Source organism: Nanorana parkeri, unplaced genomic scaffold, assembly GCF_000935625.1.
Source record: "Nanorana parkeri isolate BGI_ZX_2015 unplaced genomic scaffold, ASM93562v1 scaffold77, whole genome shotgun sequence".
NCBI lineage: Eukaryota > Metazoa > Chordata > Amphibia > Anura > Dicroglossidae > Nanorana > Nanorana parkeri.
In genome coordinates this window covers 721372-733233 of record NW_017306345.1, presented here as the reverse complement: position 1 = coordinate 733233, position 11862 = coordinate 721372, and the positions used below count along the sequence as shown (strand labels likewise).

The 11862-nt window shown below is 41.4% G+C and overlaps 1 protein-coding gene across 1 annotated transcript in view; it reads left to right on the top strand.

Moving 5' to 3' along the window:
• Positions 1-11862, top strand: part of LOC108804864 (plasma membrane calcium-transporting ATPase 2-like) — a 106921-nt gene that overhangs the window by 66170 nt on the left and 28889 nt on the right. Inside the window, exon 16 of the mRNA XM_018576774.1 lies at positions 6448-6659. Within this exon, the coding sequence (XP_018432276.1) occupies positions 6448-6659 (212 nt within the window). The remainder of the gene's footprint in view (positions 1-6447; positions 6660-11862) is intronic.

The following is an 11862-nucleotide window of genomic DNA, read 5'->3' as shown; positions in this document are numbered from 1 at the left end:
TAATCAATATCTTTTTATACCTCATCCAAATATATCCAGACAGTGAAATCCATTGATTTTTAGCTTTAAATTAGTAAGTGAATTTGACGTTATTTAAAACTACTTCTCCACAGTGAGTTTTTTTAACATTGCCATAAACATGTTAACAGTTCCATAAATAGGAATATACTTCAAAATAGTGACACATTTCCTGAGTGGTAAGAAATAATAATTTTACTAATATTTTTTCTCTAGTATCCATTAAGGGACACAGCTTGATGTTATTAAGTAACATAGGGTTATACTGCTGCCTACAGAAGAAATGAACACAAAGCAATAAAAACTTAGTCTGCCTCTTTAAGGCTATAATCTCTCCCAACACCGACCTTCCCAGTTTCCCTTAGTGTCCTTAGGAGAATAGATGGCCCTTTCCAAGAATTTATTCCCTTGAATTTGGAAGATTTCTACTATCAACAGCTGCTGGTAGATTAATGCCGATAATTGAAATACTGGAAGTCTCTTCAGTCCACCGTATGCAGGTTTTTATAATTTCCATGCTGCTGTTCTCTCTGCAATGGTTCTGTGTTCTTAGCAGTGATGTTAATCTGTGTTCCAGCTAACAAGACTTGACATTTAAGGCCAGTATTGCCTGGGGATTCCTTTAAATGTCAGGACCAGGGACTTGGCATGTGGTAAGTAGACTGCAGTTTTATGTATGTACCGTGACTTTTTCTTATGTAGCACTTTCTCTGTGTAGGGGACTGGGTCTTGCCTTTCCTTTATCTGGTGCAGACACATGGGCAGTTTATTGCTTTGGTGCTGCCCTAATTCATATCCAAGTAGCTACTAGTATGCAGGACTACTTTCTGGCTACTGGAGTGTGACAACTGCATGCTCCATTCGACTCTGTATGGCAGGGAGCTACATTTATTTTCAAAGGTCTTGATATTTGCATTGGGGCTGGGACTTTTATTTGCTGACGCACTTGTATTGTGTGCATGTGCCCATCACTTGGCGTTCTTATTGCGGGTCTCTGTGATGCATGTGTGTGTGCCCCTCCTAACTCTGGCTATTTCCAGGTCACACTCTGCTGATTTCACTGTCAAAAGCACACACTTCTGCCCAAAGAGGGTCTTCCTGCACTATTCAGTCTGTGAGGTGGCTGACACTGTTTTCTGGGGGACTGATGAACGTTCTGTGTACCTACTCAGTTTCCCTGTGTTCAGCCCTATTTTCCTTTTCCCTGCTCTCTGCAGTGGGTAATCCTGAGGGGATTGGTAGTTTAAAAGGTACATATACCTTTTTTTTCTGCGGGCAACATGTGTGTTTCCAATAAGAGGAGTGATTGTCCCACAGCTGTGGACGAATCACCCACTCCTAACACTGTTTGTAATGTATAAATTGGTAGAGAAAAGGATTATACAGCTTGTCCTTCTATCATGTCTTTGTCAGCAACTGCTTCTGCATCTTTTTCCTTGTTTGGTGTTCCTCCCATTCCCTATCTCAATAACACTTATTTTTTTCTGTTATGGAGGAGTTGATGTCTCCCTTGGATAAATGTGTTGCTCCTCCTACTCAGAAGTGTAAAACACCCACAGTCTCCTTCACCTGTAGCCTCTGACTAAGAGATGCCTAATATTTCTCGGTTGTCAAAGATCCCCTGAAAGACTCCTTGTCAGAAGCTGAGTCTCTTCCTTCTCTAGAGGAGGAAGGTGCCCACTCCAGCTGATTTGTGTCACAGCACCACAATAAAATTGTCTCCTTTTTAATCAAGGCTGTGTGTTCCACTTTAAATTTAAAGGACTCCACTACTAGTGTCTTGTCTCCGCTCTCATAAACCGGCATTAGTTTTTCTTCACCCTGCACTAGATAAATTTATTTACAAAGATTGGGATTTTTCAGACAAGCAATTCTTTTTCCCTAAACTATTCAAAACCGTCTGTTCACTTCTGGAAAATTTTGTAAAAATGTGGTCTGTTCCTCCTGAGGTTAACTCTCCAGTGCCTCATCTCAACCACTTGCTGTACTGAGCAATTTCTTGATATTTGCACACATGATAAAATCTGAATTTTTGGCTAGAAAATAGCATCAGACCCCCAAACAATTACATATTTTCTGGAAGCAGAGGCCCTGTAGAATAAAAAAAATGCTAGTTGCCATTTTTTGATGTCGCACAGTATATGCGCATTGTTTATCAAACCAATATTTTAGGATAAAATGCAATAAATGAAATTTAGTGCACAGAAACAGAATACCCAATTGTTTGGTAAAATATAAAAGATGGGGTCACGCTGGGTAAATGGATGCCAAACATGTCAAGCTTTAAAATTGTGTTTGCCCGTGAAACCGCAAAAAAACTACAATACTCATAATTTCCCTTAGGCAATGCTTTGAAAGCTTTTACTGCTCATCAATTTAGTGTTAACAGTGATTGATGGCCCTAGAATTATTGCTCTTACTCCGACGTTCGTGACGAAATGTAACATGTGGTGCAATTTTTGTTTTTGCATGTTGGCACACCCGACACATGTTTGCGTTGTATGTGCGTGCACGTGGGGGACTTTAAAAAAGTTTTTGCATTTTTTATTTTCTTGTATATGTTACTTTAATTTTTGATTATTTTCTTACACTCAACTTTATTGCTATCACATAGGGGGATAACAAGCCCCTATGTAATAGCAAATATAATGTGACAGGTCCTCTTTATGGAGACATCAGTGGTTTTTAAGACCCCTAATGTCACATAGTGACCCCAAAGAAGCTGATGAACCAGAGATCTCCTTCACCAGCTTCTTCTAATGGCTCTAAGAGCCAGAGAATGTACACAGTGACACCGGAAGTGATCTAATACACGTCACTTCTGGGTCCAGTGATCGGAGGCGAAATCAGCCTCTAGAAGCTTTCTGAACGCCCTCAGATATGTCTGGGGAGACCTGCTGTGCTGGTCACGGGCCTGCATGGGGGACAGCAGAGCCAGGGGAAGCCGGCGGAGGGGGTGCACATTCCGTCGCACCGTACAAGCAATCCGGCGGATGTATAGATGCCGGATCACTTGTATCTGAATAGCAATCTCTTGTTTGCCATATTCATGGTATAACCACTCCGGGACATGAAATTTTTTTGATGGTGGGCGGTGCTGAAGTGGTTAAAAAAGCCTTCACCATCCTTAATGATGAAGCTCCACCTGACAATAGATTGGAAATCCTTTCTTTCTTTCTCCATCTATTCCTTAGTGGGATCAGCCAACCCTGGTTCTTATTTCACAGACTTTAGCTACTTTCACTAAATCAGTAAGTGCAGATTAGTTGGCTGCAGTGGTTTATCCTCATTTTATTGATAACATTTACCAGATGACCATCATGCTACGAATTTACTGTATGTGCGACACAGTAGTTATTTGCTGTCTGTTGTCGCAGGTATCCCTTTCTTTAGTAGAGCAATCTGGCTTAAGTATTGGTCAGCAGAACCTCATTGTAGGCCTGCCCTTCATGGGGAAACCGCTACGTGGGATTCGTTTCGGAAAGTTTAGCTATTCCGACAAATTTTTCCGAATGACAGAAATTACGAATGAAAATTTCCAATCATGAAATTTTCGGATAAATTTAGTTAGTGTTTGTCTGGACGAAAGTTCATCCCAGATGAATTTTCGTTGCAGCAAAGTGACATTAGACAAAAGAAAAAAAATGGGGGGTGGGGTCTTTCCTGCCCTACCAGGCCTGTACTCAGATCAAGGGTCTGGTAGGAACTTTAGGGTGGAGCCCACAGTTTTCCCCCCCATTTTTGGGGAGTGGGGTTCTCCCTTTAAAATTCCTACCATACTTAAAGGGCCTGGTAGGGCTTTTGGGGAAACACCACAAACTTTTTTTTTTTAACTTAGAAGGGGGGTCCCTTCTAATATTCCTATAAGACCAAAAGGATCTGGCATCAATTAGGGGGGAGGGGGGACCTAACTCTTTTTTTCCCTATTCTGCAAAAAAAAAAGTATTTTTTTGTTTTGTCTAATGTCACTTTGCTGCAACAAAAATCCTTCCGGGACGAATGTCGTCCGAATCCTGAAACGAATTGACTTTCGGACCCAAATCCTGAAAAACGAAATAACGGAAAATGCAAATAAAAACTAAACAAAACAATTTATTTGTCGGTGCACATGTCTAGAAACAACCTTTTTTGAAGCTTCACTGGATAAAGTCATGAAAAAGGAGACATGAGGGAAGAGTGAGAATTGACTCCAGATTTGCAAATATAAGGATCAATGACGCAAGTTGACACCTTTCTATCCTGCATCAAAGTTTTTTTTTATTATTCCTCACCAGACAACGTCTGTATTCAGGCTAATGCTCTCTCCATCAGCAGATGTTTCAAGCTATATTTTCTAGGCTGGGGTTTAATAAGAAGCTATTCAGATTTGTCTGAAGGGCGAGGGATCCGATAGTGGATGTATTGGATGCCCTGGGTAGCTCCATGGGTCAGTTCCCCCTCAACTTTTCACTTAGGTCGCTACCTCATCTGCTTTGCAGAAATTAAAATATGAGGAAACGCCATCCTCCACAAGGCCTTAAAGTGTATTTCTACTTTCACAGCTAAATTGGGATAACACCTGTTTTATATTTGTTGCATGTTGCCATTCACATATAATGGGCTAAACAAGATTTAAAAATGCATCTTGCAATTTAACCTGCTTTTACTTGGGTTAGGGTTTCTTCTTTTTTTCTTAAGGGTTAACATATCTACTTCTTTGGAATGTAAGGAGGGGTTGTGAGGGGTGAGGTGTTTGTTGACCCTATCTGTACTGTGCTGGCTCATTTTATTATTTTGTAAAGTAGATTCGAACGCTGACTGTCCTAACAAAGGGTTAAAGAATTATAACCCTGACTTCTGCATTCAAATGGTAATTAAGTTAATGAGAGAAACACAATCCTCAAATTTCAGTCCTAAGTATTTCTATAAGAACAGATCACTATCATTATCACTATCATTTGACTGCAAAAGTGGAAATACACATTAAGTCTTGTTGGTGTTTCAAAAACTTCCATTTAAACATATTTGGTACATAACTTTAATGTTTGACCCATACAGTAGAGATCCTTGTGGCCGGCACTTTGTCTAGAAGGGTATCTATATTATCTGTGTTATTCTGGGAAGAGCCCCCTTTGACCTTGCAGAAAGACAAAGTTGTTTTCTGACAAAGGACCTCTTTTTTGCCCAGAGAGGTCTCTGCTTTTCATCTTATTGAAGATATTGTGCTGCCTTCCCTGGGTCTTCCGTTGGTTATCCCAGGGAGATTTCTCTCCATTGTTTGGATGTCACTGCTTTTTTATGCAAAGGAAATCCTTGTTTGAAATTCCGGAAGGTCCCAAGGCTTTCAGTTCCACTATTTCTACGTGGATTTGACAGGTCATTGTTCAGGCCTACAAATTGCTAGATAAAGTTTCTCCTTGTCCTGTAAAAGCCCACTTCACCAGTGTTGTGAGTACTTCTTGGGCTTTTTGTCATCAGGCTTCTGTTACTCAGATATGTAAGGCTGTCACCTAGTCTTCTGTTAGCATGTTTGGTAAGTTTTACAAGGTCAATGTATCTACCTCTGCAGATGCTAGTTTCTGCTGAAAAGTCCATCAAGCGGCAGTTTCATGTCCTTGTTTGTCACTTTGGTTTTTTGTCTTTAGGTTGGACTTGTTTGTATTTTTTTTTTCAGGTTGGGCTGTGTTTATATGGCTCCCACACCCCTGTTTGGACTGCTTTTGCTTAATGACCCAAACAGTGTCCCTCAATGCACAGTAGAGAAAATATGATTATTTTACTCACCTTAAAATACTTATTTGGATTTATGGCTACAAATGATGATGTGTGAGGGGATATAGCCTTAAAGAGGCAGGCCTTTAGTTTTTATTGCCCAGTGCCATTTCTCAAGTAGGCAGCAATATAACGTTATGTTGCTTAATAGCATCAAGGTGTTTCCTTTAATGAACTCTAAAAAATGATTTCATGATGTGTCCGAAAATCCTATTTTTGGCAACAGATTTTACATTCTAGATTAGTTGATTAGATATGTATACTGTAATAGATGACAGTTTTACTATAAGTATCTTGATACCTGCCCCTGGCTTAACCACACTGCTACAGCTTCTAGCCATTCTGCTCTAGAATATGAAAGACCTGGTAGCCTTTTTTGTATTATTGTGTGCACAGAGACTTGTACTTACAAAAAAAAAAAAGTAGACTATTTAGTTTGGTTTTCTTTTTAAGCAAGGTGCATGGAGTTTATGAACTGACTGTTTATCCTGTTTGGATTTCTGTCAGTTTCCTCTTTGTGACGCATGCATTTTAATGCAGAGTTAGCACTTTTGTTTCTGTGTTTTTGTGTGTGTGTGTATATATAAAACTCTATAAATGTATAGATAGATAGGTTTCTAAGCTATTCTTATACCACTTTTACAAATACTGTTTTAATGAGGTTTTTGTCTTTCATAGGTGAAACATTTTTTGACATTGACAGTGGAAGAAATGCTCCCTTGCACTCTCCTCCTTCAGAGCATTATACTATTGTTTTCAACACCTTTGTTATGATGCAACTTTTCAATGAAATCAATGCACGCAAAATCCATGGAGAACGCAATGTCTTTGAGAACATCTTTAAGAATCCTATCTTTTGTGCAGTGGTCGTGGGGACCTTTGCAGCACAGGTGACAACACTACAATACCACTACTAATTAAAAAAATATATATTTATATAGCGCACTGCTTCCAAAGCACTAACAATGTAGCTCCTGAGTTTACAACACTTTCTCAGCTGCTAGTTCTTTTCCCCTTTTAAAAATGTCCCTACAGTAGGACTCCGCTCACACATTAGCGGTTTTCCATGGAAACACACGAAACATAAGAAATAAATACATTCCAATGCAGCTCGTTCACACCTGTGCAACATCCAAACAGCACGAAAACACGCATTGCGCAAAAAAGTACAAGTGTGATACATGCTGAAACCATGCATATATAAAATATGCGCGTTTTTGTGGCGTGTGCGGACAAATGCGCGGAAAACTGCGCTGAATTTCAAACCGCTATGTGTGAACAGAGCCTAAAGCTATTCATGCCAGCTTACTCTGTTGTGTGTACAGTGCTTTAGAGTACCTCCAGCACCTTCACCTAGCTGTTCCAGTTGGCTCTTTCTCCTTTTCCCCATATATAATTCTAAAATGAGTAAAAACAGCAATTTAATGTAAGTTCTTACTTATAATTTCACTTCAAAATCAGGGGCACGTAACTAGCTTTTTGCCACACTGACCAAACGTAGCTAGCTCCAACCAATGCATTTAAATTACAGATGACATTATCCTTTCTGTGGCAAAACACATTTGGCAGAGCTAGCTACATACCCTTGTTCCTGAAGTGATGTTATATGAGTCAGTTAGACTGTTATTGGCTAAGGGATAACACTTATAAATGAAAACGTTTCTTGCAAGATGGTGGTGCTCGTAGTGATAACACAGATTGCACTGTGTGGAACTCCAAAGTGAAGATCAGATAATCACCAGCATACATTTAGTAGAATCATAAATCCTTGTTCAATTAGGTCTTCATCACACTTTGTCATAAAATGCCAACATTTTGAGGTCACGCAGGGTCCCTATTTCAGGGTGACATAGTGACACCATGGGCCACATACAGTACTGTGCAAAAGCTTTAAAGTAAGCATGCTTTCAGAAATAAAGTGTTAATAGTTTATTTTTATCAATGAACAAAATGGAAAGTAAATGAACAGAAGAGAAATCCAAATCAATATTTGGTGTGACCGCCCTTTGCCTTCAAAACAGCATCAATTCTTCCAGGCACACTTGCACACAGTTTTTGAAGGAACTCGGCGGGTAGATTGTTCAATACATTTTGGAGAACTAACCACAGATCTTCTGTGGATGTAGGCTGCCTCAAATCAAATCCCAGACTGACAGAATGTTGTTGAGATCAGGGCTCTGTGGGGGAATTAAGGTTATGATTGCCCCCCTCTCGGATCTCCCCCCCCTCTTTATGGAGACATCAAAGGTCTTTCAGACCCCTAATGTCTCCTAGGGACCCAAAAGAAGCTGAGGAAGCAGAGTTCTGCTTCCCCAGCTTCTTCTGGCTCTAAGAGCCGGAGAATGTACACAGTGACGCTGGAAGTGATCTAATGCAAACCACTTCTGGGTCCAGTGAATAGAGGGGAGATCAGCGGCTAGAAACCTGCTGATCTCCCTCCGGTCAGTGAGGGGAGACCCGCCGTTGGATTACTTATATTTAAACAGCCATCACCTGCTGTTTAAAAGGATACTAAGAACACGGCTGCAGCAGGATGTTAACCGCTTCAGGACAGGACTTTTTTTTACAGTGGGCGGTCCTTTCGCTGCCACCGACGTATGGCATACGGCGGAAAACAACCGCTTGCAGTTGGCCGCGTCAGCATGCTATACGTTGGTGGCTTTTACCCTTCTGCTATAAGCTCATGGTCGCTTTGGCAGCAGAGGAGGGAGCCACTTATCTGGATGGCTGAGTAGTGTGCAGAGATGAGCCGTGGGGAGGAGAGACGCTGTCATTCTGTTGGTTTAAAGATGACAGCGGCTCTGTGCATGACCAAGCAGAGGATATCTTTCTCATTAGGGAGAAGCACTCACTACAGAAGTTTCTACCTATTCAGAAACTGGTTGATAGTAAATATTTTACTATCACCCGTTTCTAAATGAATGGGAAGCCTCTGTACTGAGTGTTTTTCATTCATTTTAGAACAGAGGCTGCAGAAAAGAGATTAAGGACTCTTTGTCTTTAATTTTTTTTTCTATTTCAAAAAGGAAATATCGGGCCCCATATATTTACCGAAGCTCCCCCCAACAGTAAAAATGCACATGCGTTGTGGTGCATTTAAAACGCATTGCAGTGCTTGATTTTTTTAAAAATAACATTAACTGTGACTTCACATGGCAAAACGCTGATGCATTGCCATGCATTGTGATACGCTGTGCTGTGATTAAAGGAGAACTATGAGGTGAGTGCTTTTCACTCACCTCATAGTTCTAGCCGACCTGTGACAATGAGACTGTCACAGGTCGTCTCAGTAGATCGGGAAGTGAACGAACACATACCGGCGTTCGCTCACTTCTCGATCCTGTCACGGCTCTCTGCCGTGACAGGGGAGCGACTGGATTCCCCCTCCCCCCTCCGGTCCTCCAGCGCTGACTGGCATAACGGACGGGGAGGGGGCGGGGTACAGCTGGCTCTGCCTCTAGATAGGCAGAGCCAGCTGTCACTCACACAGCTGGGCGGATCTAGACATAATTGTCGGGATCCGCTTCAGCGGCAGCGTCTCAGTATACCACGAGCTGTAGCTCGCGGTATACTGCGGCTTTCTCAGTATACCGCGAGCTGTAGCTCGCGGCATACTGAGCTTAGGGTGACGGGAGGACGCTAGTTTGTGTCCTCCCGTTACCCTAAGGAGAAGTATGGGGAAAAGCCCTAACCCCATAGTTCTCCTTTAAATGTATGCCTGTATCGTTTTATCACAACACACACACACCAACATAGCGTGCAAACGATTTTTTAGCAAGTTGCTCATTTACAGTTTTGTGTTGCTACTTTTTTTACTGTTTCTCAAAAAGTCGCAATTTAAAATAAACAAATATTTGTTATTTATTAACTCAATACAGTTTTATCTTTTAGATTTAGTCGGAAAAGTTTTTTTTTTTGTGCACTGATACTGATTTTAGTGTGCTTTTATCAATTTAATTGTGTATTTTTATCGGTTTAATATTGATTTCATAAACATTTGCACAATTAACGCAGGACCTACCAAATTAAAAGCACCATCTTTTTATTCTACCAGCCTGTTTTTTTTCATGCAAACAGGGCTACTATTATAAGCACCTCTGGCTCTTCCTGGATTTGTTTTTAAAGGGCCAAGCTCTGCAGCTGTTACTCTGATACTGGCTTCAGAACATAGTCACTAATCTGGAACAATGTTTACACTTTAGAGACTTACTAGTAAGGATCAGGATGACAGACATTTTGCACTGATAAGTTATATCAAATAAATGGCTGGTTTGCTGATCACCAGACATCCTTGGTCATCAAATCTTTTAAAATCAGCGGTAGCACTAAACTGGTTGTTAGAAAACACTTTTTGTTTGTGTCAGTTGTTCACTGATGGCATCAGACAAAGTTAATTGCACATGAAACCATTCCATTAACAAAAAAGCCTCCCAAGCCCTAACATGTTATTGAAAATCTTAACATAACATAAATACAGAGATTTTAAAAATCTACCATTTTTAAAATCAAATCTAACTGAGGATACGAGTAAGAGTGTACAGTATAATTGATGTATCTATTTAGTTTAAAATGGAGCTCAACCAGTGGGACTTTTCAGGTCCTACACAACAAAATACCATATATACTCGAGTATAAGCCGTCCCGAATATAAGCCGAGGTACCTACTTTTACCACAAAAAACTGGGAAAAAGTATTGACTTGAATATAAGCCGAGGGTGGGAAATGAGGCAGCTACTGTGCGTCACTGCTGCTCCGGTGGGCGGCGCTCCGAGCGGGGTCATCTGGCAGTCTCCGGCCACCTAAATTAGGACCCAGGGACTGCCAGATGACCCCGCTCGCAGCGCCGCCCACCAGAGCAGCAGTGACGCGACGCTTGGCGAGGTAAGTAAGAAGAAACCTGACCACTGGACCACGCTGACTCGAGTATAAGCCGAGAGGGGCACTTTTCAGCCAAAAAAATGGGCTGAAAATCTCGGCTTATACTCGAGTATATACGGTAAGATAGTGATATAATAAAATGTTACTTTATTTGTAACAATAATAACTGATTGTACAGAACATTTGTAAACATTGTATCTATATCTATGAGCTTCAGTAAACCCTACCCTAAACACTTAATCCTCAGAATGTCACTGAAAATATCATAGTCGTAGCAAATCAGTTTTTGAAATAACCATTGCCTGGTGTTCTTTCCCCTAACTTGCACCAACATAATCAAGCTATGATTGTGTTGCATCTTTAACATATAATTCCTGTTCCACCAAAGCTGAACCGCATCCTATGAGCAGGGGAGGAGGACACCCTTGATTTCATCACATTTCACTTAGACCTTGCAGTAAGGGGGTAGCCCCACTGCAAATAGTTAATTAAAAATCCTGGAATTCTTCTTTAAGTAGATTTTCAAATTGTAACAAAATTTGTAGTCAGTGTGCTGTAAACTCATGGAAAATAAATCCAAATTAAGATACAATGTTAACAAAGGTTATCAGTAGGGAGAAGGTGACATTAGCTAGTTACTAATCATTTGTATCATCACTGATGTTTCATATGTATCAAAAGGTTATTACCTTTATAGATGGGGCTGGGATTCGTAGGCTCCAAAATATCCCCTGGAAGGCAATCTTCCAACAGCAGTTTCCAAACTGGGGGGAAAGCCCTCCTTATATCCCATCCCTACCCCAATCAGCTGGATTAACATAGGGGATACGGAACTCCAGCTCCAGGCCCACCACTGAAAATAGGCCTGGCCGCCCGGATCATCTTGGCATGGCATGCGGCCGGCCAGGCTGAACACAATTAGGCATATTAGGCGGCCACTTGCTGGGGTCTCGCGGAGCCCCAGCAAGGAGTGACTGGTCGCCTAATTAGAGAGCCACCTGTGCTGCTTCCCATCCGACCGACAGCACAAGGCCCATGATGCTCATAATCTGGCCCTGCCAATCAGTATTCCTCCCTCACCACAGGTGGGGCATATCAGGGCTGTCTGGGGTGTGTCCTCTGCCCCACAACATGGCCAACATACCTCCTATTAGCAATCGCACTTGGAGCCTGCTGGATGCACCCGCCCCACCCCTCCTCCCGACGCCTCTGCCC